Below are 21,559 nucleotides of genomic sequence, written 5' to 3'. Positions count from 1 at the left end.
GTGTAAAGAAGGATATTGCTAAGAAAGCATCACATCTTGTCCCTCAGCACTTGAAGAAGAAGGGTATTCTAGCAGGCACAATCCTTGGGCTACCGGCGGTGCTCAAACCCGTGGTCGTGCAGGACTAGGAGGTAGTCACGGTCGTAAAGTAAAGAAGAGCAGATAAATGACAATGATTTTTGTTGTACATTCGGAAATTTGTTTGGGTAACTAAGTTAGACAAGTTCAAATGACAATGATTTGTGTGGTATATTCGGAAGTTTTGGTAACTAATTTAACTTCCGATTATTTCAAAGACAAAATTTGAAAAGTATAAGTTTTTCCAAATTCTGATTTTTGGGCCATCGTACATTCGGAACTTTACAAAAACATTATCCTCCGAATATTACAAGTTCAAAAAAAACTGTTTCCTGGAACCAAACAACAGCATAATCGGAAAGAAAGTTGACTCATAACATAACCGAATATTACAATCGGTAGGTTGTTTAACAAAATAATCTACCGATTTCGTATAATCGGCTAGTTTTTATATTAATAATACTCCAATTACATCCATTACATAAAGTTCAAACGGGCTTAACCTTACAATTTCGTCAAAAGCACCTAAATCCATACTCCTAATTGACCATAAAAGTATTAAAACAGATCATAACTTCCAGTGACCATAGAAATTGTCCCTCTTGATTTTGTAGCATCCTTCATGTTCAAATTGTTTCCCGTAGAGGTCCACATACCGGCGATCCGCAAGATTTCTCTGAAATTACGAATGAGTAACAAGTTAGTACTAACTTTTGTTAATGTGAGTTGGAGTTACAGAGATACTTACTCGTTTTTCATACGTCCACCAAGGAAAAGCGTTCCTAACAAACCGTTCCTCATCTTCAAGTTTGTCAATCTCCTTATCGAGCGCATTCTTTCTCATCTTAATGTCATTGGATGATCTTCGAATTCGATTACCATCTAAGGCCTCAAATACCATTAAGATACGGTTCCATATCTGCTCTTCGGATTCCGATTTGTGGAGCTTGTGAACACGATCATGAGCAGTTACCACAACCCACGCTCTATAAATAGCACAATCTTCTTCTTCGGCAAAGCAATATCCATGTTTTTTGTTATGAAAATTAAAACTGAAGAGAGGAAAGAGTTTGGTGCAATTGGGGTGATAGATATGAGTTTCTTCATATAGGTTTAGGGTCCAACGGCTCTTTTTGTTTTTCCCAAAAACTCCAACGGCTAATTTGACGAAAGTTGAATGTGGAGAAACCAATAATCGATAGGTATTGTATTTAGCATATCTACCGATTATGGTAGCTTTCAAAATTTGAATTTGGGGCAACTTATAATCGGTAGGTTTTGTAATATATTTAACTCCCGATTAACGCTGCATCCAAAACACGAACCAAGTGGTTATGGCTGGCTGTGTACACTCCCGATTAATGAACACAAATCATTCTAATACTGCACCGACTACAATCGGGAGTCTGGGAAATATTTTGGCTTCCGATTGCAATCGGAGGATAACAATGTTATCATAGAAAATGTGTAAACTCCCTTTGGGTGACCTTTTTTGTTTTATTGGTAATGTTTACTTTATTTCCATTACAAATTTAGTAACATTCAAAAAGAGATCATAGAAAATGATGCACAAAAGTTGATGTATTTCAGACGGACTGATTATTTTTCCGTTTTCCCTTTTGGTCCTATAGTTTCCCAAATCTACATCAGGATTTGACTCGATGGTCACAATTACTACTTCAAAAAAAAAATCCAGAGGTTTTGAAGGATGAGAACAAAACCATCCTTCCAAATGGACAAGTAGTAAAATAAAAAATAATAATCGCAAAATAACAAAAGTTACAAGCCCCTCTTAATTCCTTCGTTTTCCTCTTTTTCTAATGTCTGTCCGAACTATCATGAGTATCATCTCGCATTTCAAGCCTCTAGGGCGTCAGGAGCAGCAGCCACAGCAGGTGGGGCACCTCCAGTTGTAGGCCTGAACAATAAGAACAAAGACCCCAATTGGAGAAAATAATTGAAAGTTGGACAGAAAAAATTATGGACTTGGAAAACATACAAGACTAAGAAGAGAAAAGATTCAGGAACAACTAATAGAAAGAAAAAACTCAGAGACAACTAATTGAAAGAGAGGAGAGAGAAAGGAAAAATGGACTTACAGGCCAACGAACACCTTAAAAGCATCATAGATACCCCATTGTGCTCCGGTAAGGGTTCCAATCATGACAATACGCAATGGAAGACCACGAGTGAATAGACCCAAGACACCGATCTTCTTCACGGCCTACAACAAAACAAAATATGGGGTCAACAAGGATGTAAAGCAAGAGAAACTTGAGTAACAACAGAGCGGAACAGCACAGCTTGGGAAAAAGATGAGAAGTGATCACTACTCACATCACCAACAGTGGCACCCTTGGCGTTGTTAAGGAATGACACAAGATTGTCAGCAGGGTGAGAAACAATAGCACAGAAGACACCAGCGATGTATCCACCAGCAAAACTGATACCTAATTGCATGGATTTACTGCACTGGTCCTTGGGCTTGGGGACAGCATGCTTGTAAATGTTCTCCACTATGGTCTCAAAAGATGCAAACTTCATCATAGTGTCTGCAAAAAAAAAAGTTATTGTGGTCAAGTTCTGAAAACACCAAAACAAGTGACAAGATAACAATCAATGCAAAACGAAGAAAAGCGACTGGAGAAAATATATCTCAAAAGACAACTCTTCCCCAATATAAATGTGGAGCCCAAAATACGTTCCGAGAAGAACAATAATTCTATTAATCAGTTGATCAGTCACATGCAGTCCCATGGCAAAGGAAGAGTTCTCATGATCACAACAAATAAGATGCTTACACAGTTGTTCACAACTGAAAAGCAGGGAGTTTCAGGTGAATTCATACCAAAACAGCTGGTTTATGGGCTGATAAAAATAATTTAAAAGAAGAGCATATAACAACATCCAGAAGCAATGTATAAATGAATTGAACACAAACATAGAGATAACAACTTATTTCCTAGAGCCTGCAACCAAATAAGAGCACGAGAAACTAGCATCATTGAACCATGGTAGGGACAAGAAAAAAAAAACAATTCACGCTGCTGCCAAACCAAAAAATCAAGTGCCAAATGTTGTTGAGCCAAAACCTAGATATGAAATTCAACCCAATTTTATGCGCAATATTATCTTGAAAAATATAAACAAATTCAGCAAATATGACAACGATACATATCGACAACAGAAAGGTGATATCTTACATGGAATTTGTCGACCCCAGAGAGGAACAAGACCCTTGTACAACCTGTGAATCATTTTCAGCAAATTAGGGAAAGGTACTTGATGAAAGTGTCTAAAAGGTTACAAACAAAAGCAAGGTTAAGTACATACCCTCCATAACCATCAGCCTTCACAAACTTTGGGAATCCATCTGACAATCCCCTGGCAAATCCAGGCTGAGTTTGGACTCGTACCTTCACAGCTTCCATGGGACACAAGGCCACATCAGCAATAACCTCAGCAGACGCAGAACCAGCCAGGTAGATGAGAGTCTTGTATTTGGCTGCATTCTCTGGACCAGCAAGATCAGAGTAGTACTTCTTAAAGAATTCATAAAATCCAAACTTGCAAGCACCCTGTGCACTGTAACCAAATAGAGTAGGCACCCATCCCCTGAAGAAACCTCGAACCCCCTGTTCTTTCAGCAAAACCCCGAAACCAGAAGAGATGCTCTTGTATTTCGCAGGATCAATCTGAATATGAGCATCAAACAGACGAGTTATAATTTACCCCACAGACAGGAAACAAAAATGTAAAAGACCAAACATATTCGGTTATTAAAAAAAAACTTCAACCCTAGAACATATTCTAAAAACTAGACTAAGAAACAGACGTAAACTGAACTTATCTGCCAGTAAACTTTTTCCAATGTAGAAAACAATATGAAATAAAAATAGACATAATCTTGATTCACAAACACACACAAACATACAAAATAAAATAAAATAAAATAAAAGGTCCAAATCAATGGAAGAAAGTTAAACTTGAAACAGTATTTTTTTTTTCTTTAAAAACAAGACAGCATACAATATCAGGTTGTGTGAAAAAATGAAAGCCTTGATTAGTAACTGCATTGCACTATAGACAAGCATGATTATTAGAGCACAGTGAGAAATTTAGTTTGCAATAGGAATGGCATTAGGTTGGCATATGAAAACTGCCATGTTTGAACCTCCTTCAACAACATCGGCAGAATTATCAGGCATCCTCTTCATCTGATATGAACACGATATCAATCAAACACAACAACTAGAACAAGCACCCATATTCAAGGGAACAAATATACAATAGCAACAGAATTTGGGGTTTGCACTAGCATATCTGAATTTATCTCCTCTACCTACATAGAGGAAATATAGCAATGAATTTGAATTCTCCACTTTTGCATAAACAAGCAAATACAGTCTTATGATCTATATACCTAGCTATCATTTTAAAGAGAATTCAATCTTGAAGGATTCTCATGAAACTCTATTTATTCATTTTTCATAATTCGTTAGTTTGATTTTCAAAGGCCTACAACAGTCGATGAGTTCTTACTCTCTCATATGTCCTAACATAAAGAAATCTGTCCTCCAAAGCATTAAATAACTTTTAAAGTTTGATCTGAACACTTAGTTAAAGCAACAACCCAAGAAATACATTCCTATTACCGGTTATTCAACATTCTCTAACCCTAAAATAATTCTCAAATCTGTCCCAATCTGTCCCATAAAAGATTTTTTTACAGATCGACTGAAACATCGAAATCATAAAGAAAATCAGAGCTCAATCAAACCCCTAAAAATTAAACACCAAAAAAGTGACGGAACCACCAGAGAAAATAGAAGTGTATCTGACTCGGCTGATTAAAACCGAGTTAGATCTACGAAAAAGAAACTATTAGCAGACGGATCTGAAAAAAGGATAGAGAAATCAAAACCTGCATATTACACTTGACAAGATCTAGAGGAGTAACAGCCATATGAGTAAGACCGCAACTTAGAATACCACCAGCAGTACAAGCAGCATAGAAAGCAGGTGAATACATCTCAATCTTTCCTGGTTCATTTGGTGCAGCCACAACAAAACTGGAGGATGAAGAAGAAGCAATCGACGAGGATGATGTAGAAGATGAAGGGAAAGTTCGATTTCCACTCAAAAGTTTATCTAAACCAACTGATTTAGTTGTTGATGAAGTGGAATAAAGAAAGTTTGGAATCAATGATTGTCTTGAGTTATCTGAAAACGCCATTTCTGCAGATTACTAACTAGGGTTTCCTGGAGGAGGAGGAGATTTGAGAAATGAAGGGCAGTGAGAAAACGATGGGGGGATTTCAAGTTCCCTTTCTCGATTACTCACAGGCACCCACCAATTTGTGAATCTCCGTTCTTGTAGGATACTTCTTCTTTTCCTTGGTTGCGTTATTTATACGAACAACAAACATATGCTGTTTCTTCTTTGCAACAGGGTTTCGTGCTTAATGACCAAAATGTCCTCTTTCATTTTTAATAATACAAGTGCCAAGTCACCAGTGTTTGCGTTGGGATTGTCAAAAAAAAAAAAAAAAAAATATTGCGAACCTGGTATCACAGTCCATTTGATAATTCCAGCTAAATCATTTCCATTTGACGAAGAAAAGCAAATCGGTCCACTGGTGTGCAGGAAGAAATGAAATCGTTTCCTCGTAGGTTGTTGCTATGTAGTCGATTTCGGCCATCTTGGCCGAAATCTCGGCGAAATTCCGGATTTCAGTCCAATAAGACTAGATTTTGTTAATTTCGGTCGGACGAAATCTTTGCGAAAATTTCGGCCGGAAACGCGTTTTTCGGTCGGAATTTCGGCCGGAATATATATATACTAAATTTTTTTTAAATTGAGTGGATTAATCTCAAGTACAAAAATTAAACAGATTAATTCACTTACTAGTATTATTGCTTGTTGTTGTGTTTGAATTTCTTGACCTAAAATTATCATTTGGTGTTGATGATGAGGAAGGTGAACAACCAGATTTACTAATACTATGTTTCTTTTAAGTGGGTCAATACTCCCTCAATCTTCTAGTCTGACTCAAACTAGGATTGGAATTAACTGAACCTGGCAACAAACACTTCTTATTATAAAAATTGGAACCGAAATTACACCGAAATTTGAAAACGGAATCTCCCCGAGACAACGTTGTACCAGTGTCTCGCTCGGGACCGAGATAAACCGGAATCCGAAATGAACTACCTTGGGTTATAGTACAACTTGTAGATGAGGTCCATTTTGTAATTTGGTTGCAAGAACAGTGGTGTTTAAGTTTAATATTATATGTTATCCATGGCATATTCTTGACATAATACCATTCGAAGGTATGTTACCTTCTATGTGACGATTCTTCCCATAAATTGTTTAGATTACTCCTACGGACTTGTATATAGCTTCTTATGCCACCATTCTAATTCTAAATGACAATACGAAAGTCAAGTATGCTCGAATGTAATCTGTTTGGTTTTCTAGTAAAATATGCTAAAAATCTTTCTAATAAGGAAGAATGGAGTGATCACTTTTCTTTTTGGATTTCTTTAATTTGCGTTTTTAGGGGCCACTCAAAAGAATTTAGGGGCCAACAATAAAACAAAAAAGGTCACCCAAAGGAAAAATGTAGACGGCCCTTATCTCGCGTAATTCCTAATGGCAAAATTATCCTTATATATTCGGAGGATATGATAACATTTTTATCCTCCGATTTCAATCGGAAGACAAAAATTTACCCAGACTTCCGATTGTAGTCGGTGCAGTATTAGAATGATTTCTGTTTCATTTTTTCCATTTCTTTTTCATTTTTGAGTTGTTAAAGTTATAGAGAAGAAGGTGAAGGAAAAAAGGGAAAACCCATTTTATCACTACAAAAATGGATGGATACGAAGAAGAAGGTGAGAATCATGGCTAAGACGATTTGGGGTATATGTTGAATGATCCAAACTTTTGTGGAGAGGAAAACCTAGACGACCCTTTCATTGGAAGAAAATGGAGAATCGCCTGATATTGAAGCTAACGATGCATGTAAAACACAGGTATTGTGTTAAGAAACTCAAATACTCGATTTGCATGCGTTTGTGTGCTTTTGTAAACAAGAAAAACCGATTATTGTATGCATTGAATGCCATGAACTACCCAGATTCGGTAGATAATTTCTCGAATAAACTTACGAATATAACACACTGAGTACCAAATATGTATATTCGGTAGTTCCAAGATAGTAGTTTACTGCCGAATATGAGAAAAAACCCCAAACTGGTTTTCCAAAAAAATCTACATTCGGTAGTTATGTAGAGTTATTTACCTCCGAATGGCCCCAAAAACGAATTCCTCAAAAAATTTCAAAACTCAGTATTCTTATCCTTTACAATCGGTAATAGTTTAACATTATTTGACTGCCGAATATAACAGTGGCCTCAAAATAAAATTTCCGAAAACTTGAAAATCGGATGTTTATCGATTAAAGTTATCTCCCGGTTATTTATATTCGGCTGTTTTACTATATATTTTAGATTTCGATTATATCATTTTTTGCACTCAGTAAACTGTGTACATTCATTTGCATAAATCGGGTGTTTTGGGTAACCGATAGGATTCCGAATATAGTATATTCGGCAGTTTGACTTATTTAATAACCTCCGATTATTGTATAATAATTTGTTGCTTTCATATGCAGGTCGTTGAAGAGTTTGTTGATGATTTCTATTTGAGGCCCGACACTTCCCTATACTATGCAAACGATTTGGTATACTCATTACTACTTTTCTTTTTTTTCAAAATTTATATGTTAAATGGTTATGCTTATTAGATTTGTTTTGTTTTATGCACGTTTAGACATTTGGAAGTAAGAAGGAGGCAAAGGAATGGCTTATGAACAAGGCAAAAGATAACATGTGCGTGGTAGTTCAAAATAATCATGTTAGTGACACTCGATTTGAAATGATTTGTGAGCGAGGTGGGACGCGAAAGAGTCATGAGGGAAAGAATAGTAAGTACGTACGGAAGACGAATAGGAAATACCGAAGCAATACCAAGAAGATAGGATGCCCATTTAAGATTGTCTTCTATTAGCCCGATGGTATTAAAGGTAAAGAGTATAAAATGTATAAAGTTGATAACGGTTGTCACAACCATGATGATCCGTTGGATTTAATTGGACATGTAATGGTTGCCAAGTTAAAACCACATCAAATGCAGACGGTGAGGTCTATGCGGATCCAAAAAGCGAGTGCGATCTTAAGTAAAATGAAGGCGGACGACCCCGACAACTTGTCTTCTTTGTCTACAATTAAGTCGGCCCTAGCTACGATCAAAAGGATCGAATGGGATGGTAGAACGGTCATGCAACAATCAGAGTGGTTAGCGGAGTTACACGGCTACACCTTGAGAAGGGAAGAAAATGATGGTATAGTGGTTCGTATTTTCTTGGCACATCCCGAAATGATCCAATTGGCTCAATGCTTTCATCAAGTTTTGTTGATAGATGCTACTTATAAGACAAACAAGTATAACATGCCGTTGTTGAACATGCTTGCCATACTTCGGACAAAAACACGTTTACGATTGCATGGGGTTTAATGGACCATGAGAACAATGTGAGTTTCATTTGGATGTTGGAGACGTTGAGGTCCATTTATAACGGTGATAATTTTCCAAGGGTTATTGTAACGGATAACGATCAAGCCTTAATGCATGCAATAGCGGTAGTGTTTCCGGAAGCCCAAAACTTGCAATGTACGTGGCATATTCAATGCAATCTCAAAACCAATTGCCATCATCATTTCCAAGCTAAAAGACCAAGTAAGGGTACCAAGAGGTCAAAGGAAGAGGATGAGCGCATTAGTAAATTAACCGTGGAAGAACGTAAGGAAGAGGATAGGTTATTTGAAGAAAAGTGGAAGGAGGATGGAATTATTTGGAAAATGTTCATGAAAGCATGGGACAAAATCGTTTGGTCGATGACCGAGGAAATTTACGAATGTAACTTGAAGAAATTTGAGGATGAATACGGCACGGACTACCCAAAACCGGTTGAGTATTGTAATAAACAATGGTTCACGATTAAGAGAGGTTTGTTTTGCATGACATATGAATATCGTAACTCTTCAAGAACAGGAGACAAACATGCGGAGAGGTCTCCATGGTCGGCTAAAAAAATACTAATTGGTAGTCAAAATGGAGTTGTGTCGATCCAAGAAGCAATCCATGAATTCACCAATCGTGATCTCGTAAAGATTAGGAAATGTATGCAATTTAGTGTACACCATTCTCGATGGAACATATGAAGGAAAAATTGCTTTTAAGGGGAGTTGTTCATAAAGTTTTCAAGATGGGCAATAAATCGCATGATGAAACAATTTAAGTTATATAAACTTAATGATGACGAGATCCGGTTTGTGTTTGCAAGGATATGATAGGTATTGGACTCCCGTCGTCATAAGTTTGGGTAGGTATGTTGAAGTGATTGACATCATGATATTTCATCCATTTTGGAAGCAATTAAATTCACTCTCCGAACACCCCGTTAGTTATGGTCCGTCTTTCTTAGAGTCGAAATTGTGTGCCGAATAGCCGAGCGTTATGTTACATTAAACGGCACCAAAAAGCAAATATTGATGCATATTGGAGGAAGTCCTTCACCATTGTTTAAGGGAGGTTGATGAACCTATTAAGCAAAATGAACACCGTTAGGCCGGACACCGAAGTGTCGAGGACCATCCAAAAAAAGAGTTGAAGGAGTATTTGTCTAATAAAGAATATTGTCTAGGCACGAGCGTTCCGGAAGCCGAATTTGAAGAAGATGAGCCGGAACCTAAGAAAAGAGGTCGTCCAAGAAATGATCAAAGTGGACCAACCACCCGACAAGTAAGGCCAAAGATCTCTACAGAGCCTTCTCAAGTAAGTCAACCCAATGTTGTCGAAGAAGTTGTTGAGAAAATGAACGCCTCGCAACAAACCCAACCAATGGAAATTCTTACTATAAAAGAGGACAAAGGTACTCTTCGTTTCCCTGGAGATCTTAATGGAAGACCAAATCGATCCACATATACAATATACAAAGATTATTTGGAACAACTCCCTCCACTTATCATTCCATTTGTTTTGTCGATCGACGAGGTTGATGGGGATGGAAATTGTGGGTTTCACGTTGCTATGGAACATATGGGTTACTTTAGAGAGGCGGATATCGAAGATGTCACCAAATGCCAATATTTAAGAAAAAAGATGGCGGTACAACTAGTGAAGGACAAGGATTTTTATATGGATATGATGAGGCGAGGAGATAGATACGACAAAGAATAAGAGTTCAAAGACTTAGTTGCGCGTGTGAAGTGCCGAAAGGGATTGAAGACAATCGGATCCAAGTATTGGATGACAATGCCTAAATTTGGATATCTCCTAGCGGACGTTTTGAATTGCGTGGTACATTTCTTTGTTCCTCATATGTATGGACTTAGCATGACGTTTGCACCCACAAGAACGGCTTGCGACGAGTCGGTTAAATATAGAAGAATCGTAATGGCATTTGTGAATGAAATGCATTTTATCGGTTTAAGAGTAAAGAAAGATTGTCCGTTACCTCCGTTGAGTAAGTGGCACGATTACTTCCCGATGAACCATTGCAAGGATTGGGTGAAACAATATGAGTCCAACATGGTTGATTGGGATCGCGTTATGGACAACAACTTTCCCGCTGAGTTACTCGAATTGATCCCCTCGGATGATGACGATGTTTGATCGTTTTTTTTTCGAACATGTAATTTGTACAAGTTTTTTGGAAACTTTTTTGTGAAGATATATGATTTAATCGGTCGCAAAAATTACAATGTTGTCTCCCGAATGTAGGAATCGGGCTCTTTGATACACGTTTTGATTCCGAATATTATAATCGATTGGTAATGATACACGTTTTGATTTTGAATATTATAATCGGTAGAACTCTTAAATATCTATCTACCGATTTGGTGGGTATTTCGAGGCACGGCTATAATTTTTTTTGAAACTATGTAATCGGAACAACAGTATTATAACACTTCAATCCGATTAATCATATTCGGGAATTCCATATTTTATCAAACCGCTGATTAATATTAAAAATTTGAATTTACAGCACTCAAACATCACATGTTATTCTTTTTTCCCAGTCCGAGATGCAATAATCAACGCGGCTTTGAAATGTAGAAACGACTCTCCTCTCCACTTGGAATAAGGATCTTGTGCCGCAAACCTGTCGTCTCTGTGCCTAGCAAGAATACGGTTGTACTCGGTGCACAATTTTATAACATGGTGTACCCTTGAAGAAACATGGGATGGTTCATAATTGTGGCGTGGCTTCTTGTACTCACCAACAAAAGGACCCAATGAAACGTTAATCCAAAATATACGATCGTCCTGCTGTTCTTTGGGTAGATCTTTCACAATGTAATAATTTTTTATTCATTCGGTCTCTTCCTCAACTTGTTTTAATCTTTCTCTATGATGGAATTGTTCTTCACCTCGCTTCTTAGCCTTGATTTCCTCTTCCTCCTCCTTCGTTGCCACTAACGATGGTTTAATTTTTTTGGGTTGTTTGTTCCTTTTTTGTATTTCTTCTTCCATTGCTGCAATTGATGTAGTTGTTCGCTTGCATCTTCGAAGTATGTTGTCGATTGATGATGGACTTGCCATTGAAAAGGTTTTTCATTCTGATTTTTTACTCAATAATAACTGAGAGGGGTTACCCTCCTTATATAGATTAGAGTTCCAACGGCTCTAATTTTTGAAAATATGGCCGTTGAGGTTTCTGAAAATATGGCCGTTGAGGTTTCGTATCAATGATGCACTACAATCGGTTGCTAACGATACACGTATTCCCTCCGAATAAGACATTCGGTAGCGAACTTAAATTTTTATCTACCGATTAGGTTGGTATTTCTAAACACGACTATATTATTCGGAGGATAATGTTTTTTTGTAAAGTCCCGAATGTACGATGGCCCAAAAATCAGAATTTGGGAAAAACTGATACTTTTCAAATTTTGAACTTGAAATAATCAGAAGTTAACTTAGTTACCCAAACTTCCGAATATGGGTTGTCTAACCTTCTATATTGGCCCTTGGAACCACCTAGAGCCATGGCATGGTTTGTTTTGAACTTGTAATATTCGGAGGATAATTTTTTTTTGTAAAGTCCCGAACGTACGATGGCCCAAAAATCAGAATTTGGGAAAAACTGATACTTTTCAAATTTTGAACTTGAAATAATCGGAAGTTAACTTAGTTACCCAAACTTCCGAATATGGGTTGTCTAACATTCTATATTGGCCCTTGGAACCACCTAGAGCCATGGCATGATTTGTTTTGAACTTGTAATATTCGGAGGATAATTTCTTTTTGTAAAGTCCCGAATGTACGATGGCCCAAAAATCAGAATTTGGGAAAAACTGATACTTTTCAAATTTTGAACTTGAAATAATCGGAAGTTAACTTAGTTACTCAAACTTCCGAATATGGGTTGTCTAACCTTCTATATTGGCCCTTGGAACCACCTAGAGCCATGGCATGGTTTGTTTTGAACTTGTAATATTCGGAGGATAATTTTTTTTTGTAAAGTCCCGAATGTATGATGGCCCAAAAATCAGAATTTGGGAAAAACTGATACTTTTCAAATTTTGAACTTGAAATAATCGGAAGTTAACTTAGTTACCCAAACTTCCGAATATGGGTTTTCTAACCTTCTATATTGGCCCTTGGAACCACCTAGAGCCATGGCATGGTTTGTTTTGAACTTGTAATATTCGGAGGATAATGTTTTTTTGTAATCCCGAATGTACGATGGCCCAAAAATCAGAATTTGGGAAAAACTGATACTTTTCAAATTTTGAACTTGAAATAATTGGAAGTTAACTTAGTTACCCAAACTTCCGAATATGGGTTGTCTAACCTTCTATATTGGCCCTTGGAACCACCTAGAGCCATGGCATGGTTTGTTTTGAACTTGTAATATTCGGAGGATAATTTTTTTTTTGTAAAGTCCCGAATGTACGATGGCCCAAAAATCAGAATTTGGGAAAAACTGATACTTTTCAAATTTTGAACTTGAAATAATCGGAAGTTAACCTAGTTACCCAAACTTTCGAATATGGATTGTCTAACCTTCTATATTGTCCCTTGGAACCACCTAGAGCCATGGCATGGCTTGTTTTGAACTTGTAATATTCGGAGGATAATTTTTTTTTAAAGTCTCGAATGTACGATGGCCCAAAAATCAGAATTTGGGAAAAACTGATACTTTTCAAATTTTGAACTTGAAATAATCAGAAGTTAACCTAGTTACCCAAACTTCCGAGTATGGGTTGTCTAACAACACAAACCATTGTCATTTGACTTGTCTAACTTAGTTACCCAAACTTCCGAATGTACAACACAAATCATTGTCATTTATCTGCTCTTCTTTACTTTACGACCGTGACTACCTCCCAGTCCTGCACGACCACGGGTTTGAGCACCTTCAACGCTCGATGAAGATCGAGTTCTTTTACCAGTCTTTGATACTGCCACCTTGGGCGGATGCCTCTTCGTGACTTTCTCCCCAAACTGCGCAGCATAATCTTCGTTATCCAAGGTTTCTAGGAACATATTCATCTAAGCTGTAATGTTGATCTGTCTTGTTCTGTAACTTGCATGCCTCCTAAACTCTGCTGTTGTTGTCTCTTCATCCCAACCTAAGCACTTTTTAGTTAGAGCATAAAGTTGTGCCCAACTTAACTGCTTTGTGTAGTTAAACTTCACAGCTGTGCCTCGGTCGGGAAGGTTAAGAATCTGCACAACATCATCCGGAGTAATCATCATCTCCCCAAACGGCATATGGAAAGTATCGGTCTCAGGATACATTCTCTCCACGAACGCCGATATCGCCACACGATCATGTTCCAACAATGAATTCTCGGCGGCATTAGCTAACCCCGAGTTGGAAACAATTGACTTGAACCTTTCACATTCACCGGATAAAGGCCACGCAAGCATTTTTGTTGGTGCGGCGGTAGGTTTGAGTAGACGGACCGCATCTTGATGATCCTATTAAAGTACATAAAAAAATCTTTAATACAAATATTACGATATAACACATAGACAATACATTAATAAAAAATAGTAATTTTATTACCTCGGTTTCGTATATTTCTCTGGCCCATGAGTCTTTGTATCCAAATAGAAATTTTCCTCCATCCGCCGGTAGCCCAAGGATTGTGCCTGCTGGAATACCCTTCTTCTTCAAGTGCTGAGGGACAAGATGTGATGCTTTCTTAGCAATATCCTTCTTTACACCATCTTTTCCTTTTTTGGCTTTTTGGGTACCACTTGGTTGTCCTTTCTTCTACTCTTGGCACTGGATCAACTGGTTCAATTTCATGGTGGGGTGTAACTTGTGGAGCAGTTGGTTCTGCACTTTGTTGAGCGGCTTGTTCAACACTTGGTTGCACCCCTTGTTCACTGCCTTGTTGTCTACACTTTGTTCAGCACTTGGTTGCACTCCTTGTTGACTGCTTTGTTCTTGTAAGCTTTGTTGATCACTTGAATTATCTTTGGCACTCCTTTCCCTCCTAGCACTAGCTGTCACTTTCTTCCTCCTTTCTCGACTTTGTCTAAACAACAAAGAAAGGAACAATATTTACAAACTATACAATCGGAAGACAAAGTATGGAAATATAACCCGAATGTACACATTCGGACGTAAGAATACACATACTGTTCCCGAATACAAAACAATCGAAAGCTAACTAAACATATTTACAACCGAATATGCATCAATTGGAGTTCAGAAGCTCTAAATTTTTCATCCTACACGATCGGAAGACAAAGTACACAACTATAACCCGAATGAACAAATTCGGAAGTAAGAAGACACATATTTTTCCCGAATGAAAAACAATCGGAATATAACTAAACATGTTTAACCCCGAATATTCATCAACTGGAGTTCAGAAACTCTAAAATTTTATCCTACACAATCGGAGGTATAAAGCATTATATTGTCTTCCGAATAAATACTGGCCCCAAAATGGGATTTTTCCTATATCAGAAATTTTGAGATTTTTTCAATATATATATTCGGTAGTGAGTGTACTTCCGAATACTGTGTGTCTACTTAAACATATTCGGGAGCCAAAAAATTCATTAAACTACCGATTATTACCAGTTTGTATCCAGGAAGATATGACCAACAATATTCGGCCGATAACCATCAAATATTTCTCCCGAATACTGTCGATGTTCTTTAGAAATGAAGAACACAACTACATTCGGAAGTAAATAAGCATGAATATCGCCCGAATCTGGATAAATCACCGAAAACCCTTGAATTTTTTTTTCTCGATTCGTCGAATTAAAGCGAAATAAACCCCAAAAATGATAGATTCTTACCTAATTGGGGCCATTTGAAGTTGACGAAGTGTTTGACTATCGGAATCGCAACCACCGACTACATCGACGGGTACTTCTTCTTCGCGTTCTTCGCTTTCTTCTTCATTTGCAGCAACAATTTCTTTATTTCTTGCTAAAATCCCAATCTTTGGATCGATACCCTGAGCAACTTTTTTGGTTCTAGGTCTGTGGGTTTCATTTCCCTTATCCATTGTTTTATAAACGAATCGACGATGTTTTGATTTTACGATTCGCGGCGATGTTTCGGTTGAACACAAGAACGAGGGAAAGTTTTTTTTTTCTTCCACAATCGGAAGATAATATGAAACTGGAAGAAGAAGAGTTGAAATGAATAGAATTTTTTTTGATTTGGTTTTTATACAGTTTTACCAGAAGGGCATTTATGTAACTTCAATATCATATAGGGTACCCCTTAACTAGAGTCTTTGGCTGGGTATAAATTGATGGCCCCTAAATCCTTTCGGGTGGCCCCTAAAAACGCGAGGTTTTTTTATGTCTACAAAAAGATAAACAATTGTGATTACCTTCTATCTATCTAAAGACTTAAAGGCCTAGACAAATAAAGCTCTCACGTTGAATGGTGAGGAAACCCTCGCTTCCTATTGGTCGAAATAGGCCTTTTTTGAGTTATGTGAAACGAGCGTTTTGGTGAGGACACTTGCCAACGTATGATTGGTTTAAAAAGAATAAGAAAAAAATTGAAAAAAAGGAAACCAAATTAAATTTGGAATTCATGAAGTGATAATATTTAGGTGAAGACACTTGGCAATCGTATGATTTGGGGTTGCTGCTAGGAAAGAGGTTGATTTGGGTTTCATATCGGAGGAGGATAAAGCTTTGAAGCCGACGGATTACTTGTTTATAATTGGATGAATGGAAGGGATGTTTGTTTCGATGTTACTGGGGTTTCCCCTTTTTCAGGTTATAGTGGTCGTGCTTTTTTTCCTAGTGCCGCCATTTCAAGTGTTATTTCACGTAAATGCAGAAAATATTTAGATATGTGTTCCACTCATGGTTATGATTTTGGAGTTCTTGCATTCTCCACCCTTGGTGAACTTGGTAATGACACTGTGATTTTGTTGAAAAGATTGAGAAATTGTATCGCCAATTATGATCCTAATCATAAAAGGGATATTTTGACTTTGGGTCACATAAAAGTGACCAGAGTTGCGTTTGGATCACGTCCAAATTTTAATTAGAGTCTGGGTCACGAAACCGTCGTTGACCGCGTTGACAGTTAAGAAAGTTAGTTTAATGTGGAAATGACCAAAATTATTTTAGCCTTCAATTTATTTACTAACCCAGCCATCCTATTTTATGTTAACCTCGTGAACGACTTTAGCTTTGTCATCACCATTCCAATCTGATTAAAATTGTTTTGAAGAACAGTGAAACCCAATTGAAATAGTGAAGTTGCAAACGCGAGAAAGAAATAATGAGAGAGAAATCTCCACTACTGATTGAAGTTGTTTTGGTTCGTCATAGTCGAAGAAGAAGAGAAATTGAAGCAACTACACAAACAATGACTTTCTTCTCCATCACAGCCGAAGTTGAGGGTTAAATCAAGAAGCTGTGGTTCGTCAAAAAGGGTTTGTACATGAAACCCACTTCAAATTATCTTCGTTTTGCATCATGCATTTTAGGATTCATAGAATTTGGAGTTTATTGGTAAAATTTGGTATTTAGGGTTCGTAAATTTTGGGTTTTTACTGTAGAAACATGTAACTACTGATTTGGATGCTTCGTGGTGTATGTATTAGCATGAAATAGAGATTTTGAAGGTTTAATTATCCGAATTTAGCTTCTTTTGTTATAATTTGAATTTTGTTTAGGGTTGATCATTATTTGGGGGGTTTTTGTTGGAAGATGTGAACCAGCTCAAGAGAACATGGAGGGCAACAGAGTGTTATATTTTCGGGCCTATGTCTCATCATATATCACCCTCGGGATTAAGATCAGGTCTTTCATGTTCAAAACCAATTGAGTTTTCTTAGCATTTGTTGTGTCTATCCTTCATACCGAACACCAACATGGTGTTGTTGACGTTGATTAGGGAGAAAAAAGATGGTAGTTAATGGAGTCTCTAGGGCTTGCAAATGATCAAATATGTTTGGTTTGTTCTCGGATTTGAATTTGGTGCAGGGAAGGGACTACAATGGCTTCAGGAAATCAACAACCAACTCATCTCTGAATCATCAGTTTTCGCACACAAGCCGCTTGTGGAAAGGGCTGAATGAACTTTCATTCCACCGCCACGCCCATTAGACGTGATTATTTATAGATTAATTCAGACCGTTAGATGCAAACGACCACTAACGGCGTTAATTAAATACAAATTATTTATTTATTTTACGGTCCGCGAGTTATAACCCCAGAGGTGTCACCATCCTCCACAAAAAACCCATCAAAACAAAAGTAACACAAAAACCACATCAAAACAAAATTAACACAAAAAACCCAAATTTAAATGTTGGTTTCATCAAATTTTATTTTGGTTTCATCATAAATTTGATGAAACCAACATCTAAATTTGGGGTTTTTGTATCAATTTTTAAAAATTTAGGGTTTTTGTATCAATTTTGTTTACGATGGAGTTTTAATGGATCCCAACATTTGAGTGGGGTTTTTGTACCACAAGTTTGGTCACCTTCGGTTTTTATGACTAGTTTTGTTTATTTTTATTATTTTGTTAACTGTCAACACGGTCAATAACGGTCATGTGACCGAAACTCTAATTAAAATTTTGACGTGACCCAAACGCAACTCTTGTCACTTTTATGTGACCCAAAATCAAAATATCCCATCATAAAATAGGCATTTCTTTGTTTTATAGATTAGGTCATTCCATTCAGAAAAGTGTGGGGCACAACTTGTTGCTAGGTTACCCTCTTGTATTTGATTCTTTTGTTAATAATAGCCTTTGCGACGCCTTAAAAAAACAAAAAAAAAACTGTATGATTGGTTTAAAAATTACAAACCTAAAAGGAAAACATAACTTACCGAGTTTGGAATTTTTTGGAAGACCAAATTTAATTTGGAAATCGAATAATTTTTATATTAGGACTATCTTTGTTCAAATTAATATATAAAAAGGAAAAGGGAAAACCATATATTTTCTGAGAAAATAGAAGGAAAAAATAAATAAAATTTGCTCATATCCTCCACTTACTTAATGTATTTGTCCTGCCACACCAAATCAAAAATACATCTCTACCGGGGAAAGCCCCGCGCACACCAAATCGAGAATGCATTGTCACGGGGCAGAACGAAGCCCCGCGCACACCAAATTGAAAGGAATAAATAAATAAAATCTACATATATTTTCCACCTATTTAATGCATTTTTCCCAACACACAAATCAAAAATACGTCTGCACGGGGTGGGACGAAGCCCCGCGCACACCAAATCATCGCTACGGGGCGCGTGAAACCCCACGCACACCAAATAAAAAATACATCGCCACGGACAAGGCGAAACCCCGCGCACACCAAGCTAAAAGAAAACACACGGGCACAAATCTAGTTCAATATAATTTCCTTTTGTATTAATAAAAAATCTATTTGGTTTTGGACCGGACATTTGTCATTGTGCAATACTATTAATATTAATACGGAGTAATAATAATAATGTCGTAAAGTAAACTCGTAATTGTCCCTTCGGAAGCGGAAAGGAAATAAAGTAAGCCGTGCGACGGCAGAATTTGTCAACAATTGGCGTGAACCCTTTTCATTGATATAGTTCTCTAATTTAATATATGCAGCTAAAGGCAGCATAAATGTGCCTCCTGTGGCTGAATTTGACCATCATTCTTCTTGCTCCTTTCAGTTTCTTGCATGTCATTCTGGAATTTGGGGGCCATGAGAAAAGCAAGAAGCTGACTTACGCATTCCATGCCTTGACCTCAGTGAAAAGCTACACCCAGCCGACAGGACCCAGATAGGGGCGGGAAGGGACTTGGTCAAGTACTAAAAGTTCACGTAACACGTAGGGTTATATAATGGGCATGACTGGGCAACCCAGCCTATTTATTTAATGGGCAGGGCCATCACTTTCCTTTTAATTGAACGATATTTTGGGCACCTTGGATTTTTTTGGTGGAGAAAATACCCCATAAATTGGGAGATTACTTTTTGCTGTGGTCGGTATAGTTTTTCAATATCGACTGCATAATCAATATTGAAAAATTACGCCGTCTGCAATAACAAATAACCCTAGGGGTATCTTCCAAACGTGGTTTTTTTTGCGAGGACTATTAAGTTACCAGGTCATCCATTGTTTGGACATAAGGGGTATCCTGCTGAGAGCAAATGACTAAATTGTCCTTTCACTTATTTTAATTTTTTTATTTTAGTTTATTTTTATTTTCAAAATTTTTGTTATTATTGGATAAAGAGTATTATATTAACTAGTTGGAAGCCCAACAAGCTAAGCTCCAACAATATACTACTACATTAATTGAACAGGTTGTTGTGTTAGTCTACCAGCGAGCCTCATGGGTAACTAGCCAAGGGAGCTAAATTGGATGGGGAGCTGAGATTGTGTCACAAGGGGGGCAAACTAACTCTACCTTCCATGTTAATATCTGCAATATTACGTCATTGGGGGCTCGAACCTGGGACCTCCTGGAACGCATGAAACTTTGGGGAACGTGGAATACCTGTTTTTAAATAATTATTAATATTTAAACTTTGGTCAAATACCTAGCGACAAACTCTTATGTTCCTTTCATCACGGTATTTCCGAACAAGTTCCTGGATGACAAGCCTAAAGGTTATCTTATTGATGATATCGATGGTAGTGACAATATCGAGATTGATGCTAGTGACAATATCGATGATGACCTTGATACAGAGCTGCTAACTATGACGAATGTGCTAACTATGTATATGACGCCGAAAAAATACCGATTTGATATCACCCTTCAATTCAAATTATCAAAAGCAATGTCTCCTTGCATAATATGGATTTCAAACATTCATGATCTGTATGTGAATGAGTCGAATTACTTATCCCTCGGTCTATTAGTGAACTATCTCTCCAGGGATTGTGAAATATGACCCACTAGAAATATTCTTGTTATTGCTTCGCCTCATATTCCCCAAAAAGTGGATCCCGCTCTAATAGCTCCGAATAAATTGAATACATGCATGAAGATATGGAGGCTTCTTATTCCACAACAACAAAAGCACTTTTTCACTCTTTCATATACTAGGGGATTTCACTTGGAAAATAAAATGTTCCATACTAATGGATTCGGGTCCATAACCATGGGCTCCAATGCACGAGATCTTGTAGCACTTATCAATGAGGCCCTATCCATTAGTATTACACAGAAGAAATCCATTTTAGACACTAATACAATTAGATCCGCTCTTCATAGACAAACTTGGGATTTGCGATCCCAGGTAAGATCGGTTCAGGATCATGGGATCCTTTTCTGTCAGATAGGAAGGATTGTGGCACAAAATATACTTCTAAGTAATTGCCTCATAGATCCTATATATATCTATATGAAGAAGAAGAAATCATGTAAGGAAGGGGATTCTTTTTTGTACAAATGGTACTTCGAGCTTGGAACGAGCATGAAGAAATTAACGATGCTTCTTTATCTTCTGAGTTGTTATGTCGGATCGGTCGCTCAAGATCTTTGGTCTCTATCCGGACCCGATGAAAAAAATTGAATCACTTCTTATGGATTCGTTGAGAATGATTCTGATCTAGTTCATGGCCTATTAGAAGTAGAAGGCACTCTGTTGGGATCCTCACGGACAGAAAAAGATTGCAGTCAGTTTGATAATGATCGAGTGGCATTGCTTCTTCGGTCTGAACCAAGAAATCCCTTGTATATGATGCAAAATGGATCTTGTTCTTTTGTTGATCAGAGATTTCTATATGAAAAAAACGAGTCGGAGTTTGAAGAAGGATCCCTCGACCCGCAACAGATAGAGGAGGATTTATTCAATCACATAGTTTGGGATCCTATAATATGGCGCCCTTGTGGAAATCTATTTGATTGTATCGAAAGGTCCAATGAATTGGGATTTCCTTATTGGG

At 37.4% G+C, this 21,559-nt stretch overlaps 1 protein-coding gene across 1 annotated transcript; it reads right to left on the bottom strand.

Moving 5' to 3' along the window:
• Window positions 1-1,573: 1,573 nt before the first annotated feature.
• Window positions 1,574-5,474, bottom strand: LOC113281370 (mitochondrial phosphate carrier protein 3, mitochondrial-like). The gene is made up of 6 exons (XM_026530082.1): window positions 5,003-5,474; window positions 3,412-3,773; window positions 3,282-3,325; window positions 2,416-2,630; window positions 2,178-2,302; window positions 1,574-1,996 (listed from the first exon to the last, which is right to left on the bottom strand). The coding sequence occupies exons 1-6, from the start codon at window positions 5,312-5,314 to the stop codon at window positions 1,936-1,938; spliced, it is 1,119 nt and encodes a 372-aa protein (XP_026385867.1). The 5' UTR covers window positions 5,315-5,474; the 3' UTR covers window positions 1,574-1,935.
• Window positions 5,475-21,559: the final 16,085 nt, after the last annotated feature.

Source organism: Papaver somniferum, chromosome 5 (genome assembly GCF_003573695.1).
Source record: "Papaver somniferum cultivar HN1 chromosome 5, ASM357369v1, whole genome shotgun sequence".
NCBI lineage: Eukaryota > Viridiplantae > Streptophyta > Magnoliopsida > Ranunculales > Papaveraceae > Papaver > Papaver somniferum.
Note: the sequence above shows the minus strand (reverse complement) of the source record. Positions and strands in the feature narration are given on the sequence as shown.

What these genes read in the sequence shown, in the direction of transcription:
- LOC113281370 (XM_026530082.1), bottom strand. Translation starts at nt 5,314, where the DNA reads ATGGCGTTTTCAGATAACTCAAGACAATCATTGATTCCAAACTTTCTT. An exon ending in AAGGCTGATGGTTATGGAGG is followed by an intron (nt 3,326 to 3,411) that starts GTATGTACTTAA and finishes AATGATTCACAG; the next exon opens with GTTGTACAAGGGTCTTGTTC. An exon ending in TTTAAGGTGTTCGTTGGCCT is followed by an intron (nt 1,997 to 2,177) that starts GTAAGTCCATTT and finishes CTTATTGTTCAG; the next exon opens with GCCTACAACTGGAGGTGCCC.